At 39.7% G+C, this 20,841-nt stretch overlaps 1 protein-coding gene across 1 annotated transcript in view; it reads right to left on the reverse strand.

Annotated features, from left to right (window-relative positions):
* Positions 1–20,841, reverse strand: part of atp9b (ATPase phospholipid transporting 9B) — a 286,554-nt gene that overhangs the window by 199,629 nt on the left and 66,084 nt on the right. Inside the window, exons 4-7 of the mRNA XM_078216847.1 lie at positions 19,865–19,978; positions 17,130–17,238; positions 13,713–13,771; positions 7,586–7,637 (exon numbers count right to left, since the gene is read on the reverse strand). Coding sequence (XP_078072973.1) covers positions 7,586–7,637; positions 13,713–13,771; positions 17,130–17,238; positions 19,865–19,978 — 334 coding nt within the window. The remainder of the gene's footprint in view (positions 1–7,585; positions 7,638–13,712; positions 13,772–17,129; positions 17,239–19,864; positions 19,979–20,841) is intronic.

Below are 20,841 nucleotides of genomic sequence, written 5' to 3' on the forward strand. Positions count from 1 at the left end.
TAAATATTGTAATTCATTAAATCAGTCACAATGACATTAAAATACGCAATGAAAATGAGTGGTGGTTTATACATTGAATGTATAATGCATTTTGCTTTAAACTAAAGGGTGAAAATACTTCACACCTATGATTCACGCGAGGGAAAACAGAGCTCTTAATATTTGTGTAATATCATTGTCATATACTAGGAAACAAGCTTGTGAGAGTATGGTGACTGGGTTAATTAAACTGGAGACAGACTGCAAAGGTCAAAACATTCATATAGAAGGTGTGAAGATAAGTGGCTGAAATGGTAATGAACAGGCTGAGCAGAAACTGATAGCCAAGTTCCGCACACGAGGACGGCCTCAACCGGGATCTTGGGTTCATGTCACACTATCTGTAACCCCCACGACTTGCTTGTGCTTGCAAAATCTCATTAACTGTCCAGGCTGGAGACAATACACATCTCTTTAACCTGTGCTTAGCCCCCTCTCCACTCACACTGTCTGTACCTTTAAGACTTGATTACCTATAAAGACTTGCATTCCAACTATTATCTTGTAAATTGAGTTTGTGTCTGTATATGCCCTGTTTGTGAACACAACTCCTCACTCACCTGAAGGAGCCCAAGACTCCAAAAGTTTGTGCTGCCAAATAAACCTGTTGGATTTTAACCTGGTGTTGTGAGACTTCTTACTGTGCTTACCCCAGTCCAACACCAGCATCTCCATATAATGAACAGGGGGCCAGGGAAGCAACTTGACCACGAATTTACATTAGGGGGATGAGAGAAGTGATTTTAAAGTTGACTATTGAATTTCAAAGGAAACATATACAATTGAGAGATTGCAAATGTGAGGGGCAAAATAGTAAGTTTACTTTATAAATATAGTGGCCATGTTGTAAAAGAAGGTTGATCAATTCTGAGGAGAGGAACTTCTAAAAGGCTGTGGAAACAATAGAGTGAAGGTCAAAGGGGGGGACATATTTAGCTTCTCGGCCTTTTGGCTAGGATCGGGTGTGGTGTGGATCGCCTGCACTTGGTTGAGGTCATTAGGTTACGCTGAGGCTTCATATGTTTCATATGAAGCAATTTTTTAAAGCGGCATCTCGGCCTTTTGGCTAAGATGCAAATGAGCTCAAGTCTTGGAGGAGGATCCTCCCCCTTCTCCAATCAGCTTGACTCATGTAGATCAGGCCCAGGACAGGGTGGTTTTGGTCTCCTGTCCTGTCTTGTCAGCCTGGATCTGAAATGTCTCAACTTGTTGAGACTCTGAATTGGATTTGATTTGATTGAATTGGAAAAGTATAAAAAAAAGAGAGACTGAAGGCTATTGGATATGGCTGTGAGATCTTGAACAAGACGGTGTGTGTTGAAGTCAGACCTGTGAACACCAATGTTGCTGCCATCCGCAGAGAGGTGAGGCCTGTGTAAAATTTCCCCTCAAGCAGCAAGAGAACATGTGGTAATAATTTCGGAATTTTCCTTAGACTAAAAATCTATGAGGACTGTTGCCATCAAAAGGTGGTTTAGCTCTGAATTTATTTAATCCAATATCTTTTAGGAAATATTTGTAATGCGCTTTTAACTGTGTAAAACGCAAGGACATAGCGCAAGAACATAAGAACTAAGAGTAGGAGTAGGCAAATTAGCCCCCCGAGCCTGTTCTACCATTTAATACGATCATGGTTGATCTCATTTCAGTCACAACTTCACTTTCCTGCCCATCACCATAGCTCTTCAAACTCTTACTAATTAAAAATCTATCAAGATCCCAGCATCTACCATGCTCTGGGATAAATGATTTCTGAAGATTCACGACCCTTTGAGAGAAGTATTTTCCCCTCATCTCTGCTTTAAATCTGTCACCCCTTATCCTAAAACAATGACTCCTGGTTCTAGATTGCCCTTCAAGAAGAAACATCCTCTCCACATCTACCCTGTCAATCCCCCTGATCATATTGTACATCTCAATTAGGTCTCCTCTCATTCTTCTAAACTCCAGAGTATAGGTCCAGACTGTAAAAATTGAGAGAAAGTTGAAAATAAAAGCTTTGTGGTGAAAAGTAGATGGCCATTTATTTCAACCCAGTTTCAAAAGCCAATTTTCCCTTTAACAAGCGTCTCTTTGCGTGTTTACGATGACTGGTTTGCTTGTGTTTCACTGCATCATCTGATTGAGGCTGAATAAAATGTGAACATCTTTTTAGAATCATGTACAGAGGGTCTATTCAAGAATCTAGTAGGCAGCCCAGAGCAGCTTCTCGTAAAAAAAATTAAACTAATAGAATGATAATCTGTAATTAAAACTGATTGGACCAAGACAGGAACAACAATCATCTTAAGATTGCTATGAGAGAACAAAACCTTCAAAGGATGTGCTCGGTTACCAGGTAACCCAGTAACAGGTGTCAAGAAATTGGCACATCTCAAAAACTGCAGTCAAAGTTAAATGATCTGGCATATCTTATTACAAGCATCAAGATTTTTATGGTAAATTAAGAGATCAAGGCTACTAGAAGCAGAATGCCAAGTTATGTACAAATTTAAGTGAGGCATATATGAAGGGCACCTGTACATTACTGACGGTGATTGGAGCAGTATCTAGGAAATTGTTGGAAGAGCTTCTAAATGTCAGATCGAGCTTGTATTCAAGTTATCTGTAAAAATGTGATGTCACTCCCTCTGTTGGATTTACATCATTTGTTGGATGCCTCAATGCACCTCACCTGTTTAAAATGCACAAGTCAACAGCATAAACTAGCTGAATGTGTGTCTACTAGCTGACGTTTGCACCTTGAATGGTCAATCCGTTTGATCAATATTTATCAATCGAGCAGCATCACTAAAACAGATGATTCTGGCCATTAAACCATTGTGTTTGTTCGTGGGACTCTGCTATGCACAAATAGACTGCCACATTTCCTAGATCAAGTTTGTAAGAACTCTGGGACATTGAGATTGTGAAAGGTACTACAGAAATGCAAGTCTTAACTCTTAACAAACCTCCGCCAGGCGTGTGATTCATATTAACAAACGGTAGTTCCATGTAAATGGAACGCATATTTCTTTCCTTGAATCTTGCTACATGTACACTGTGTATGCACCAAGGTTTACAAAGTCCAGACCAGTAGTAAGAGTGGCCCTGTGATCATGTAATTTAAAAGGGCAACTACATTGAAATCCGAGTCCACAACACAAATTCAAGAGCAGGTTTGTCCAACGGCAGCCAATGTAAACAAGGTGTCAATTTCTCCAGATGCTGTCAAACATGATTAGATTCCTGCAATGTTGGTATCAACAGAGTGGTCTACAATAGCAAATCTGGAGTTAAATTCAGTCCATGAATGGTGATCATGTAACCATGCAAAATAAAAAGGGTAAAAATATTTGACCAATTAATTGAAATGCTGTTGTGGTCCTCAAACCTTTCCACTGAACAACCAAAAAAGCTAAATTAGATTTGCTACCCCTGTCAACACTTTGGGAGGAGTCTTGGTGCTCCAAGGTTTATTTTCTCACGCATCTTTTCCTTCAGTAAGCCCTGGAGTATGACATTTTCCAAGGAGAATTCTAAGTCATTTCTAATGCAGTCAAAATTCCAATGCCGGAACCAAGAAATAAACTTGTTTAACTTTTCCACAAAAAAAAAGCCAAGCACAAATCAATTATACACTCAGTTGTGCTAATTAGCATTTGCTATGAAGTTTTTTTTAAAAAGAGACTTTAAACGCTTCAGGTACCTCAGAAAAAGGTAGTTTACGTTAGCTTTTGAAGTGACACCAAATTTCCTAATCACCGAATGACCAACAATAGCCTGGAACTCCAAAAGCGCTAACACAAGAATAATATTCAATAATATTGCTATGATCTGGCATGCATGAGGAATGGGTGGCACAAGTTAATCAAAAATGCCAATTACTTAAGAGTTCCATATTTTTAACCAATCAGAAAACTACTGGGTCAACTGACAATGATATTGGTGTTGAGGTCTCGTGAGAGGTGCGCCAGCGTGAATCTAGTGAATGACACCAAAAGAACATGGTGCTGCAGAACAGTGGGAAGTTGAGAATGGGGTGAGGATGGGTCACCAATAACAATTTTTAGTAGTTGTGTGTGAATAGGATCTTTTTTTTATTCATTTGTGGGACGTGGGCATCGCTGGCTGGCCAGCATTTATTGCCCACTGAGGGCAGTTGAGTGTCAAGCACATTGCTGTGGCTCTGGAGTCATATGTAGGCCAGATCGGGTAAGAATGGCAGATTTCCTTTCCTAAAGGACATTAGTGAACCAGATGGGTTTTTCCGACAATCGACAATGGTTTCATGGTCATCAGTAGATTCTTAATTCCAGACATTTTTAATTTGAATTCAAATTCCACCACCTGCCGTGGCGAGATTCAAACCCAGGTCCCCTGTACATTAGCTGAGTTTCTGGATTGATGGCCTGGTAGTATTATCGCTAGACTATCACCTCCCCACAAGTGACAACTTACAAAACATATTTCAAATAAATTTATGTTAGCACTGCAGTTCAATTCATCTTTCGTGCTGCTGTTAAATACATGGCAAAAACAAAATCCAGAAGTAGTCGTAAACAGAGGCCACAACTAACCATGGCAAAGTTCAAACAAAGTGAACACAATAGTGGCAAACAGCTAAGTTATAAACTCAGTTATGCATTCAGAATATTACATTTCGGCCAACTGTGCTAGTATGCCATATTCTATTAAAAAACTGACTTACACCGTAACTACTTCCATGGTTATGACTGAGCCATAGCACAAAACGTTGCTAACTCATTCACAAAAGTTATTTACAGGCAGTCTTGCGATTTACGACATAATTGGTGCCTCAAGTCAGAACCGGTTTTCCAATAGGGACAATGTTATAAATGGGGGGGTTCCTGAACCAAGGCACAATACCCTATTTTCACTGAATAGGAAAACGTTTGACAGATCGTGTAAATATAATTTGCCTTACAGTAATGTACTTCCCATGATATAACAGTACCTACACTTTCAAAAGAGACCCTCTGTACTGTATCTGAGATACAGTATCATCCCACGTACTCCCCGCGTTGGAGATCGCTACTGTCTCCCGAAGATACACAAGGCAAACACACCTGGCCGTTCCATCGTATCAGGCAATGGGACCCTGTGCGAGAACATCTCCAGCCTCGTCGAGGGCATCCTGAAACCCATTGTACGAAAGAACCCCCAGCTTTTGTAACAACACCACGGACTTCCTACAAAAACTCAGCACACATGGAGCAGTTGAACCAGGGGCACTCCTCGTCACAAGAGATGTCTCGGCACTCTATACCAGCATCCCCCACGATGATGGCATTGCTGCAACTGCCTCAGTACTCAATGCCGACAACTGCCAGTCTCCAGATGCAATTTTACAACTCATCCGCTTCATCCTGGACCACAACGTCTTCACCTTCAACAACCAGTTCTTCATCCAGACACATGGAACAGTCATGGTGACCAAATTCACACCTCAATATGCCAACATCTTCATGCACAGGTTCGAACAAGACTTCTTCACCGCACAGGACCTTCAACCGATGCTATACACTAGATACATCGATGACATTTTCTTCCTTTGGACTCATGGTGAACAATCACTGAAACAACTATATGGTGACATCAACAAGTTCCATCCCACCATCAGACTCACCATGGACTACTCTCCGGAATCGGTTGCATTCTTGGACACACGCATCTCCATCAAGAACAGTCACATCAGCACTTCACTGTACCACAAGCCCACAGATAACCTCCACTTCTCCAGCTTCCACCCTAAACACATTAAAGAAGCCATCCCCGACAGACAAGCCCTCCGTATACACAGGATCTGCTCAGATGAGGAGGATTGCAACAGACACCTCCAGACGCTGAAAGATGCCCTCATGAGAACAGGATATGGTGCTCGACTCATCGATCGACAGTTCCGACGCGCCACAGCGAAAAACTGCACCAGCCTCCTCAGAAGACAAACACGGGACACAGCGGACAGGGTACCTTCCGTTGTCCAGTACTTCCTGGAGCGGAGAAGCTACGACATCTTCTCCGGAGCCTTCAACATGTCATTGATGAAGACGAACATCTCGCCAAGGCCATCCCCACACCCCCACTTCTTGCCTTCAAACAGCCGCACAACCTCAAACAGACCATTGTCCGCAGCAAACTACCCAGCTTTCAGGAGTACAGTGACCTCGACACCACACAACCCTGCCACAGCAACCTCTGCAAGACATGCCGGATCATCTACATGGATACCATCATCTCACGTGAGAACACCATCCACCAGGTACACGGTACATACTCTTGCAACTCGGCCAACGTTGTCTACCTGATACGCTGCAGGAAAGGATGTCCCGGGGCATGGTACATTGGGGAGACCATGCAGACGCTACGACAACGGATGAATGAACACCGCTCGGCAATCACCAGACAAGAGTGTTCTCTTCCTATTGGGGAACACCTCAGCAGTGATGGGCATTCGGCCTCTGATCTTCGCGTAAGCGTTCTCCAAGGCGGCCTTCACGACACATGACAACGCAGAGTCACTGAGCAGAGACTGATACCCAAGTTCCGCACACACGAGGACGCCCTCAACCAGGATCTTGGGTTCATGTCACACTATCTGTAACCCCGACGACTTGCCTGGGCTTGCAAAATCTCACTAACTGTCCCGGCTGGAGACAATACACATCTCTTTAACTTGTGCTTAACGCTCTCTCCACTCAAATTGTCTGTACCTTTAAGACTTGATTACCTGTAAAGATTCGCATTCCAACAATTATTTTGTAAATTGAGTTTGTGTCTTTATATTCCCTGTTTGTGAACAGAACTCCCACTTACCTGACGAAGGAGCAGTGCTCCGAAAGCTAGTGGCTTTTGCTACCAAATAAACCCGTTGGACTTTAATCTGGTGTTGTGAGACTTCTTACTGTGTATCTTAGAAGCAATATGCCCTTTCTGAGATTGTGAAAGACAGAACATAACGGAACATGATGTTTGGTAAAGACCAACTGTTCACTGGCATGGCATCCTGAAGTCAAAACTGGCATTGTAAAGCCAAAACCGGTAGCCAATTTGTAAATGTTGTAACTCGAGTGTCGTAAAGTCAAAGACTACCTGTACTTTACTAGAATACAATTACAATAATTGAGATTAAAGCTTTTTTTACTTACTTTATTTTACATTTTGATCAATTACCCACTATTATTACTTATAAATTATTGTTTTCCAGCTCATTCGAGAAATCTTAAATAAATTTTGGTTACACTACTTGCAGAAAATGATTCTGCACTGGTGACAGCAACACAATATACTTCAACAAACAAAAGACTCAAATCCAATCCAAATATTTATTCAGAAATTACTGCAAAATATTAGCAAAAACATTTTTACAGATAATATTCAGTGTATGATGGTGAGATTCCATATTAACATTAAGTTTCACTGATTTGACTGTCTATTTGCAGATCTAAAACAGACATAATGATCTGTTTAGTCAAGGTATAAAGCATTCCTCACACTTCTTGTTTTACTAATAGGCACTGGAAAGCAGTAAAGTAAGATTGCTTACCACTCTTTTCTGATGTTCTCAAAAAGATCATGTCAGCAGGAATGCGCTGGTTCTGAAACACAAGATTAAACAGTAATATGAGTAAATAGTTGAGGTTCCAACTTGCCTGCCAACTCAAAACACATCCACTGAAGATGGAGTTACTGTACACTCTAAGATATAGAATTTACAACAGTGTGGCCCATCAGGCGCACATGAGCCTCCCTGAATCCTCATTTCATCTTCTATTCACTTCTTCCCTACATAGCTTGCCTCTCCATATGTACATCAATGCTATTCTCCTAACTGTTCTATGCCGCAGCAAATTCCACATTCTCACCACTCTCTGGGTAAAGCAGTTTCTTTTGAATTATTTATTGGATTTATTACTGGCGATCCTATACATATGGTCCCTAGTTTTGGACTCCCCAGGGTGGAATTATTTTCTCCACATCTATCCTGCTGAACTCTTTCATAATTGTAAAGATCTCTATCCGTCCTCTCTTATCCGGAGAAAAGAGCCCTAGCTTTTTTAATAACCAACTTCTTAGTGCAAAAAGAATTACAAGGATGACCTAAAACCATCAGTGCTTCTATAATCTATACCTTTTTTGTAGGTTCAGAACTATATACAATATTCTAAGTGTTTTGTAACCAAAGTTTTCTGCAGGTCTAACATTTCCTTTGCTTTCAAATTTTATTAGAGAAATGAACCGATGACTTGTTTCCATTTTGTATGGCTTTGTTCTTTTGCGCTGCTACTTTTAGTGATGAGTTTTTTTAAGTGTATTTATTAGTGTCACAAAACACATAGCACTGCAATGAAGTTACTGAAAGTCCCCTAGTCGCCACACTCCGGCACCTGTTCGGGTACACTGAGGGAGAATTTAGCATGGCCAATGCACCCTAACCAGCACATCTTTCAGACTGTGGGAGGAAGCCGGAGCACCCGGAGGAAATCCACACAGACACGAGGAGAACGTGCAAACTGCACACAGACAGTGACCCAAGCCGGGAATCAAACTCGGGTCCCTGGTGCCGCGAGGCAGAAATGCTAACCATTGTGCCACCGTGCCGCCCCTGAATTGGCATCCTTGGACCCTTTTGCGTCTCTACCACATTTGAACTCTCATCATTCAAGCTAACCTCCTCATTCCTCCAACCACATTACCCAGTATGAAGAACAGAAATGTTATGCTCATGAATCAGTGACATTACAAACTAAACAAGAAAGTTATATTCCTAAATCTGAAGTTTTACAAAAAGGTTTCTTGGGCTTCAACTTTACCCAAATGGAAGGGACTGCAAGCCCCTTTTGGTTCACACTGTGAACCAACTGTGCATACTGAACAGCACAGAACAAGGCTGCATGGCTTCTAATTGTGTCAATGCTATTTTGCACTAGTGTTTGAAAGCCAATTCAGTGATTTAGTATTGCTTCAAGCTGTCAATTATTAGAGAATAAAAATTATAACCCAGTTTGGCATCATCACCTGGTCAGTAACCCTAGTTTATCTAATTATTGCCATTGGTTCTGCCCACGGACGGCTGCCTTGATTTTGCACCCGAGTTCCTCAACATCAAAAAGTTGGGATAATACAATGGGATCAACCGATTGTTTCTCTTCCAGGACTGGGCTTCAATCCAGTTCAAGCCGACTGAATGAAGGACAGCTTTGCCTCTGTTCTTTGCTGGGATCTTTGTGAAAAAAGGTCTGAGCAACGCAATTCCTCACAGCGGTGGGACCAGAGAACATATAAATCGCTGCAAACATCCCTGTCACAAACAGTTATTCACTCGGGTCATCAGCTCTGCCAGCCACTCAATGATACTTGGAGTGTCATATTGATGCTCCAGAAATTCTTGCTTTTTGGTCGGCGAAAGAATCACCGAGTTTCGGGGATAATGAGATTCGTAGATTGCAAGCTGGCTAACTTAGCTGTAGATTAAAGGAGATCGTTAGAATTGAAGCAACTGCTATAAATAGCGATACCATTAGAAAGTACTTTGCTTAAATTTAAAGGACTATATACAGTATATACCATTTATGAATACCATGTATACCAACTTCCTGATAGAAGTTTATAAAATTATAAAGTTATGAGAGGTATAGATAGGGTGAATAGTTGGAAGCTTTTTCCCAAGGCAGAAATGACAATTACAAGGGGGCACAAGTTCAAGATAAGGGGGGAAAGGTTCAGTGGAGATGTGCGGGGGAAGGTTTTTTTTTTCTTACACAGAGGTGGGGGCCTGGAATGCACTGCCAAGTGAGGTGGTTGAGGCAGTTACGTTAGCCACATTCAAGACTTATCTTGATAGACGTATGAACAAACAGGCAACAGAGGAATATAAGCGATTGGCCCAGATAGGTAAACGTGATCGGCGCAGGCTTGGCAGGCCAAAGGGCCTGTTCCTGTGCTGTACTGTTCTGTGTTCTATATTAAGTATTATAAAATGAAACACCTGGTACTCCTATTATAGGAAATTCCAGTGATTTCTCTATTACTGAAAATTAAAAGAAAAAAGAGAAGGAAATAAAGTAATGTGAATTTGCCTGTTCACAGGACATCCCAAAATGTTTCAGTCAATTAAATACTTTAAAAGTACAGTTGCTTTGTAATACAGGGAAATATGACAATCAAGTGTTGCACAGCAAGGTCTGATTGGCAGCAATGTGAAAGAGATCAGGGGACTGAGGTTGGCATTGTTTACACCTGTGATAACAATGCAATTCCGGCTGAAGTCGGTGGAACCAGCACCAAAGATGCAACAATTTTAAACATTTTTATTTACAAGTATCACAAGTAGGCTTACATTAACACTGCAATGAAGTTACTGTGAAAATCCCCGAGTCGCCACACTCTGGCGTCTGTTCGGGTACACTGAGGGAGAATCTAGCATGGTCAATGCATCTAACCAGCACGTCTTTCGGACTGTGGGAGGAAACAGGAGCACCCGGAGGAAACCCACGCAGACACAGGGAGAACATGCAGACTCCACACAGACGGAGACCCAAGCCATAATTCACTATGAAACTGACTGGAGCACACCAATGAAACAAGCACATGGTTAATTAGTTTCTTCATGCTCAATGACTTTAAATTGGGTTACTTATAGGGGGAGGACTGGACATTTACTAAATGTTTTGTTTAATATCCAGCAAAACGAGATTTACTTCCCAGTTGGTTTGCTAGATCATGCTGCTAGTGATAGAAGTATGAAAAAAATGATCTCACTTCCTGGCAATTACATCATTCACTTTAATAATCATAAGATAACAACTTCCAAAAAAGACTTGGTACCTAGAGGTTTCAAACTGGTGAAATTAAAACAGAGATTTTCACTTTCAGCTTTTTTGCCTTTGGAAGCACTTCCAAAATATTTGGAGGATTACTTTCATAGAATCCCTCCAGTGCAGGAGGCCATTCGGTTCATCGAGTTTGCACATGCTCTCCAACAGAGCACTTACCTCACTAATCCCCCTAACCTACACATCTTGAGACATGAAATCCACCTAACTTGCCCATTTTTGGACTGTGGGAGGAAAGCGGAGCACCTGGAGGAAACCCACTCAAACCTCGGGGAGAATGTGCAAACATTCAGTGACAAAATCACTGTCAAAGGAAAATGAAACTCAAACATTTAGAGGAAATCAAAAAAATAAAGTTACGCCATTCATATTCATCTTTAACATTTGGTCGACATGCACAAGTGTGTAAAAAAGCAATAATATTACATTGGACCTCAGATTATACTAGAATGCAGGACAGGTTTTCACCGGACTACGTCCAATCCATCCTACACACTTCCAGCTATTAGAAGTATCTAGGCTATTTCCCTTTGAAACTGATCATCTGTCCCATACAATTCATTCCACTCAAACAGGATCATACATTGCCTCCTACTAGGTTGGCAACGGTCCAACAAGCAGTTCTCAGGTTACTGGTATCATGCGAACAAACTTGCAATGGAACATCATCAACAAGTGGAAGAAACCTGAGTAAAAACCATGCGTCTGTGCTGCCAGAAGACAGAAGATAGAATACCAGCTACAGAGGAGGCTTCTGCTATGGAAAAAGATCATTCATTACCTGTTTCCAAATATGTGAATGCAATATTTATACATTCTATTTTTTACGAAGCATTAGCGAATACTCTGTAGATTAAACTGGTAAACAGTTAAAAGCACTGACTTCTTGAAAAATAATTTGCTTATTCTCAAACTCCCATTTACAATTCAGCTACGGAAAATATCTGGCATTCATTATTTGTGAACTCAATTAGTAGTTAATGAATGCTATCTGTATCAGTGCTATCTGTCAGTTCAAACTAGAGCAACAGATGTTGAGAATTGGACGGAATCACCTCACCCCTATAATTTTTCTTCTTAATCTGTGGGGATTATGCTGGCTCAAAATATTGGTCAACACCAAGGTTGAAAAAAATGATGAGTGAATCAAACTTACACGATATAAAGGCTAGCTTTAAAATTCTGACAATTGCAAAAGTGCACAGAGGCTTAGATAGGTTGAAAGCTGAGTAAAGTCCTGAGGAAGTCTTCTTGGGTACGATTACTTGGAATTATCATTTTAAACCTCCTTGCCTTTTAAGAGCCACCTTAAAACCCACCTCCTTGGCTATGCCTTTAATCACTCTCCAAATATATTATTTAGCTCAAGAGTTCATTTTTGTCTGGTGAAGTTTCTTGGTCAGTTTTTCAACATTAAAGGCATTGAATGGAGGCTAACCATTGCTTTGTTGATGCTTAAATTGGAGTAAAAGACTTTGCACTCACTGCAAAATCTAAATACATAGAACAAGAAAGCATAGAACAAAGTATTTGCCAAGAGTAATGTTAGCAGTAAGAAACAGCCATCATAATAGCAGCAGTAGAAAAGACAAATAGAAACAAGCACGTAACAGTGGGGGTACTGACCACTGGAAACAAAAGCCGGAACTCTCCGGCTGTTCACGCCAGCAGGATTCTCTGGTCCCACCGGCGTGCACCCCCACCCGCAGGTTTCCCGTCAGCATGCTGTGATGTCAATAGGAATTCCCATTGACAGGACCAGAGAATCCCACCACTAGCTAACAACGTGCCACCTCCTGCCAGCAGAAAACATGCGTTTGGGAGGTCAGTGAATCTCACCAAAAAATGTCTCACCGTTTCACAGCAACACTGCAACAATGTGCTGGACCTTATAAGTATTCTTTCTATTGGACACTTGTCACTCAGCTTTTTATTTTATCTTTTTCATATTTTCTCATTGCGCTCTGTCCACATTTTTAACACAGTAAGAAGTTTAACAACACCAGGTTAAAGTCCAACAGGTTTATTTGGTAGCAAAAGCCACACAAGCTTTCGAGGCTCTGAGCCCCTTCTTCACCTGAAGAAGGGGCTCAGAGCCTCGAAAGCTTGTGTGGCTTTTGCTACCAAATAAACCTGTTGGACTTTAACCTGGTGTTGTTAAACTTCTTACTGTGTTTACCCCAGTCCAACGCCGGCATCTTTTAAACCCTACTCTTAATTTATTTGCTCACTTGTCCTCATTCAGTCTTACTACATCTTCTTGATCTTTATTACTGCTATCTCTTGTATATTTTCATAAGTTTGGAGAGTGAAATTAGATTTCCGTTTCAATTAGCAAACCACGCCTAGTATAGTGAATTATTTTACGCAGCACACACACATTACAGCAGAAATATCTCCTAGTCAGTGAACAAATTGACGAGAGACATCAGGATGCCACACATTTAAACAAATTCAAACACGGGAGGAAAGGCACACACAAAACTTGAAGTATTAATGAATGTGGCGACTCCTTTCCCCCATCCATCGGCATCAATATCTGCATTCTCTGTAACAGATCCAATACAGATGCAATTAACCATGGACCTTTTGATATAATTACATAAATGCTGTTATATGTAAAAAGTGCATAACAAAAATAAGTCAATTTTGTTTTCTTTTGGGTATTAATCAAGATCGATACAGGCACTTTCTCAAAGAAGTTTGATACATCGTAAGATAATTTGTCCAAGTGTCATATTTCAAGGTGTTTTCCAGTCAGCAGTGTGAGAAGTACACTGTGGCTAGAAGTTGTAATCACTTCCTTATATGTGAGCAGTAAATACAACAAACACAAACCTTCTCGACTATAATAAGATCTCCCACTTGGATGTCTGAACTCTTCACCTGCACTTTACCTAAAAAAAAGAATAGTTAATTAGTCACATTTGTTGAAGCCACAGCAAACCACACTTCTCATAATTAAAGCCAGGTTACTTTCTTTTGGTTTGAATGCCAGTTAAGTACATGGTTCTGCTCCCAAACTTTCTAATCTGAGTTTTGTCAAAACTGTGCTGAAAGCAAACAGCAACATAAAAGAGGATTGCAGGCTCATTTTGAACACAGCAGCAAAAGTTCATCAGATTTACGTTCATGGCTAATCTAAAGACAGATTGTCAACAAGAAGCATCAAGTTCTAGATATAATTAGGTACATCACATCATCTTTTAGAATACATCTTATTCTAGTCTTAACAATTTAGACCATGCAAATTGTGACATCTGTACCAGATCATCAAGCCATTTTTAACACTTTAGACTAAACACACATTTCTAAGTAGCTAAAAGTAGCCAATATGGTCAGATCCCAATAGCAGTAAATATATTTATGCATACTCCTAATGTAAATAATGTAGCTGGAGCTTAATAACGACACCAAATTCCTGTTCATTCAATAGTTGAAGAGTTTGTCATCAAGATTTGTTTTTGTACTTCAACTCTGAAAACTTTACTAAAATGTACACAACCAAGGAACAGATTATAAATGGAAATTCATATTGCTTTACCGGTTTAGTATCATTTTAATAAAATATTTTCCCAAGGATTTTTTTTCCAATTTACAAAACCTTGTGTCTAATCCTGCCGGCCTAACTCCAATTATAATACTGGGCACAAGGCCACAGGAAACTAATGGGAAATTGCATGGATAAAACTCTTGCTCCTTAGGTCATATCAGATATAACAATTTAATACCTACTTATGGAAGTCAGGAAGTAATTCCCACTGAAACTCCTACTTTCCATTCCCTATTACAGATTTCACACTACTCTTCTGCAATTTAGATTTCACCACACAAGCTTAAAACTGCAAATTACTAGGTGAGATTCAATTCAGTCCTCGTGTTTTAAATACACAAATCTTTTTAACCCTTAGACTGCAGAGATTCATTAAAGTTCCCGTCTCCATGAACCATCCAGGCTTTTTTTTTTAATAAACATAGATTACACACCATGATACTGAAAATAACTTAAATCAGGAAAATTAATTAGACATTCACAACAGTTGTTATCATATTAACCCCAAAATTAACTATGAAAAAACGTAATCGAAAAACCTGCTTGCTCTTTGATTGTTATTTTTTCCCCAATTCTTTGCTATTACCAATTGCTTTCTACCCTTTTTAAAAAAAACTTTAGCATTTTATTTATCGGTTTCATTTTTCTCGTGGCATTTTGACAACAGAAACTGGGCTGTCATGGTCCAAGAGCCCAGCATTTAAAAATAATTCTTAAGCCAATTTTTAAACACAATTTCAAAAGATTAAAATTATTACTGTGCAAGTAAGCACACTGCTGATCCCAGAGTTCAATAGCAACAGGTCACTTAACGTGCCTGCAGTGTCCGGACAACCAAAGAACGAAGAAATCCTTTGCACTAATGACTTTTCTATCTGAATATGGAGCCAAGGTACATCACTCACTCGTGTCACTTAAAAATAACATTCACAATTAACAACACCTTGATGCACTGAATGTATTTAGATATGGCTTAATTCAGCACTGGTTATAATTTGTACTGGTGCAAAGAGTGGAGGCCCTAGGTCAATGTGTTACAAGTGCTAAATTAGGAACTCTGTGCAGAGGAGGAAAGAGGTGCTGCTTTTTATACCCGTTCTCAGTAGCTGATGAATGTTCTCATTCCATCTCCAAGCTAGGGTTCCTGCTATTTGTAAATTAATAGCTAGGTAAATAATTAGGCAGGGATGGTGATGTGCTGTGGCTGCAACATGTGGGGACCATTGTTGTTCCAGACAACCACATCAGTTCTAAGTGTTTGTTGCTCGAGTAACTTTGGTTCAGAGTTGCTGGGCTGGAATCCGAGTTTCAGATATTGTAGAGCATCAGCAAGGGGGAAAAAAAAAGTTACCTGAAAACTTTGTTTCAGATGACTCCTTAGGTTAGGTAGAACTTTAAGAATTGGTCAAAGGTCAGTAACAGTTAGGTGTGACTGCAAGTGAGGCAGATGTGGGGATCCAGCATTTTGTGATGAAGTAGCCTCAGGCCTCAACTTTGGCCAACATTTATGAGGTGCTTGCTACCTGTATAAGTGAGGACAATGACTGCAGTGTGGATGGTGCCCAATTAAGACCATCTCCTCACAACTGGAGACAAACATGGAATGGGAGGGGGAAGATCCAGTTGTCATGGTCCACATAGGAACCAATAAGATACAAGGGAAGAAATGATGATGTACTGTTGGGAGAGTTAAGAGTTAGTGTCCAAATTAAAATGCAGAATAAAGGTAATCTTTGGATTGTTGCCTAAGCCACATGCCAACTGGCAAAGGGTCAAGCAGATTAAAGAGTTAAACGCATGAGTGGTGTGGAAGAAAGGGATTTTGGATTTACGGGCACTGGCACCAGTATTCAGGAAAGACAGTGCTCCACTGGGTTCAATCCCGCTTGGACCAGTGTCCTGGTGAATTGTAAAACTAGGGCAATGGACTGGGCTTTAAACAACTCGATTGGAGGGGTAGCAATGTAGGTAAAAACAAGCAGAGTGGTACAGGAAGGGACGGAGAGTTCAACAGTAATTTTGTATCAGCAAGCAAGGTCCTTTCAGGCAATGGTAGTAAAAAAGAAGGAAATTATATGCGAAACATCTGCTATAAGCTGAATGAACTAGTGGCACAAATATAGAAAAATCGTTTAGATCAAATCGCCATTGCAAACATGATTACGGCTTAGAAATAAATATTCCAGGGTACACAATATTTCAAAAAGACAGGCAGAATGTTTAAGGAGTGGGGGAAGACCTGATAGCAAATGATGCCAGAAGGACATTAGTGAGGGATGATCCTGGCTCAGAAGATCATAAAGAAGACTTAGTATGGGTAAATATTAGGAATAGCAAGGGCTAAAAAAACACTGGTGGGAATAGTTTATAGACCCCCTAATAGTAGTTACACTGTCTGGCTAAATGTGAGCCTATATACTTTGGTGTGAAAAAAAAGAGTATTATTTAAACAAAGTACAATTTTAACAACTGCTCATTACAATAAGTTACAATCTCAAGAATTTGAAAACACCATTACTCAGTGATACATGTTCGTGCACATGTTCTAATGGGATTAATTTGAGCAATGGGAACTATGTTAGTCCACCTTAAAAAATGCAAGTGATCAATACTTAAAACCTGGATCATTGGTAACTTTTTTTCTCAAAGCTACTGATTAAACCCACCAATTATTGTTCTATTATTGAGGAAGCTATACCAACCTCTAATGGTAAGCTTGCTGTACAACTGTGAATTCATCTCCTCATCTCGCTGATAGCGACGGAACTCATCTAATGCTTCCCGAACTATTGTCACCGCCATAACAAAGCCCTAGAAAACAAAAGCTTATCAGTGATTGGAGTGAAGGAGAGCACAATTATCATTACCAAGAATATACATCAGCAACTGATTTTAGCAACAGCATAATTAGAGGATTTAAATCGAAAGATGACCATTACTTGGTAATTTTAGCTGCTGTTCAAGTCATCACTCTACTGGATGCACCAATGCGAAAGCAAAATAACTATGAACCAGTCCTCAAAATAAAAATAGAAGATAAATGCTTTATTTCGACACAAAATCAAGCATTGTAAGATTATAACAGGTTTTGCATGACTAAGCTCAAATTCAATTTTGATACACCTCTGGCAAAATAGTTAATAAATTGACATTAATTTGAATTTAGCTAGCACTCTACTTTTTATTGTATATGCATAAATTCTGCCTCTCTAGGACACAGGTAGGGGTAGAAAATAATTCAGTGATTTGACTGTTTTTGGAGTACTAAATGAGCATTCGACATGCTAATTTAGGGGAAGATCATCCAACACATGGAAAATGGTGGATGCCATACTGGTTAAAGTGGTCCTAAGGCATCTTTGATGGTGTCTGGAAAGAAAGCCAGGCTCACTAAAATACTTAACTTAATGAGGCTTTGCTAGCGCTCAGATTCTGTTGGGGAACTAGTGCTTGGCAGTATTTGATTCAATCATTCCTAGGCCTCTCAGCAAAATAGGACAGAACAGTCTGCAGCAGTGGAATTTAAATGGGGGCTTCACCTTCAATGAGGAAAGTCTCTGGATAGCTGTTCTAGGTTGCTGGTAATACCTGGAGTCATTTTTTTGAAGCATTGTGTTTTAGAGATGCGAATAAATTTCTGCGGTCTTGCTCGAGTTCAGGGTTATTTACACAGTACATTTAAATTGGTTAGATTGCAGGCAATCTATGGAAGGAGCACGTTTTATGGGTCATTTTATTTTCCTCATTCAATGACTTACGCTATATTAAAATGTAAAAAATATGATTTGTGCTGCTGATCTTCTCTATCATGGGTCAGTGCAGTTATTGATCAGAATACTTGCATTGCATCTACTTCTTTATAATTGTAGCACAGACAATGAAATGTGGAAAGTATTTCTTTCATTGTTTTTTTTTCTATACTACTCTAAATACATTATATAAGCAATCAGGATGATTACCCAACAATAGGATACTTTATATTTTCACGGAGTGTGAGCATCGTTGGCAAGGCCAGCATTTGTTGCCCTCCTTAAAATGTTCTTGAGAAGATAGTTCACTTTCTTGAAACACTGAAGTCCATCTGGTGCAGGTACTCTGCTGTTAGGAAGGGTGTCCCGGGTTTTTGCCTCAACATTGAGAAAAGGGATGTTTGAGCCTCCTCTTCTGGTTAACTGTTTAATTACCCAACATGACTGGATGTGGCAAGATTAAGCTTACAATTTTTTGTTCTATAATTGTTCTATAGGTCAGTGGGACTAGGCAAAAAATGGTTCGGCACAGACAAGAAGGGCCAAAAGGCCTGTTTCTGAGCTGTAATTTTCTATGGCTCTAATTGATGTTTAGCTCCAACTCGTAAAAATACATTTGCTGAGTACTTTTTACATGTTCACCACTCCCAACCAACATTTAAGATACAATTATAAAAATCTACTTGATTATAAGAGGTAGAGCTATATGGAAGCAGATAGTCAAACAAAGTATTAAAATTTCTAAAACAACAAATAAAAATTTACAAAGATACTTAAAACACTACATTTAAACAAAGTACGTCTTGACTGCACTATGTTTGAATTCCAGCGCTACTTATCACTGTAGCTAGATTTGATATTATTGAACACATCCTAATTCAGGGCAACGGTATACTTTAAACATCAAGAAAATCAAATTCAGCTTGAATCAATGAGATTTGAACTGAATTTGATCTTCATTGCAAACAGGATATTTGATTACTACTGACCTTATGACACATCTATTTTTCCGAAGGTTGCTCAATGGTATAATAGTAAATTGTAAAAGCATTTGAATCTAATCAGATTTAACCCCACTTGCAGAACATTTTATGACCAATGCAAACTTACAAATATTTTTAGGTTGCTCACCAACTGAAACCACAATTAAAATTGAACCTTTAATCTGAAGCCAAATTTCCAGAACCAGGTACCTACAAAGATGAATTGCCATTTACAGTGGTACAACCCTGCATAATCTTTTGATCCCATTTTAAGTACTTCTCAAGTTGTTTTTAAGGTGATCCAAAAATGTTTACGTAAATGCATCAAACAGCTTTGTTGGTTGAAAAGTGAAGTTTATTGTATGGTTACCTTTAGAGGCCAAGCAAGCATGTAGAAATGACCATGATCACAGCTTCCTATCTGACAACATGCTGCAGTGCTAATCACACCCATATGACTGACTGACCACTTCAAAATGTAATTAATTTGCAGCTAATGCAACACACTGAACACAGAAAATTGTCCCAAGATTCTGAGGCATCAGGAAACATACACACATCAAACTCTACAGTCCCATGCATCAGCAATTAAAGGCTAACTTTTTCTTCTTCCCTCAAGTTACTACTCTTTCAGAAAAGTAATTAAAACGTAACACTGTTCTCCGTTGCAAAGTTAAAACGCAAGAAGTTAATATGTTTACTTACTAGAGGAGCCCAGTATGTGTACAGGTAGCCTATCTTCAATGATGGGACAAACTGTGAACATGATACCACCAGAAAATAAAGATTCAAGAAAAACTTGAATTGTTGATATAATACCTGGAAAGCAATATTACAACAATTAGATTGCTAATTTCATTTCACGTTCACCTTTAAAACAGATTGTACTTCGGAGCAAACAGCTTTGTAAATGCAGTCTTGAGGGACGTGCTTCTTAAAAAGGTCACCAGGAGAAGACAGAAGGGAAATATCAAAAACAAAATGCATTTACTGGAAAACTGAAATAATAAATAGAAAATGCTGGAACCAATCAGCAAGTCAAACATCTGTGGAGAGAATTAGTGGGCCAGAACTTGACATTGTTCTGTTCAGCTGAAAAAAAATCTTTGCGCTGGAATTTGTTGAAAGAACAGCGGGGGAAACAAAGCATCTGGGAACTTGGCAAATGGCAGGATCAACATTATATCAGAAATAAAGAGGGAATGAAAGAAAAATGGAAACGGAGGGAGAAAGATGGACAAACAGGAAAAGAAAAACTTTAGCATTTTAAAAAATTCTACTAACAATTTGGCACTTGACAGGGTGAAACTCCACTTTTTAAACTGCTCAATTACTGCGTCAGAGAGGCTGACTGGCACTGACTCATCACGTCATTGCAAATGTACGCTTCCTGTTAACTGCCAGGCTCGCACTTTCTGCGACAACTTGGATGGTAAATTAGTGTGCAAATCCAGCAAGTTCTTAAAAAATAACGAGGCGCGCTAGGGCAAGATGCTACTGGTGTGAAGCAGCATACACTGACCAGCAAGTTCTGGAGATTCGTAACTCATGGAATAGATCTCAATCCCCTGAACTTACGAGCCTATTTGCACAATAATAACAGCATACGTCATTAACACACCATTATTTTTCCAGTAGGTTCCGGCCCAATGTTTCAGGTCGATGACCTTTCAAAATTGGAT

The sequence above is a fragment of the Mustelus asterias genome, chromosome 7 (assembly GCF_964213995.1).
Source record: "Mustelus asterias chromosome 7, sMusAst1.hap1.1, whole genome shotgun sequence".
In the NCBI taxonomy this organism is placed as follows: Eukaryota; Metazoa; Chordata; class Chondrichthyes; order Carcharhiniformes; family Triakidae; genus Mustelus; species Mustelus asterias.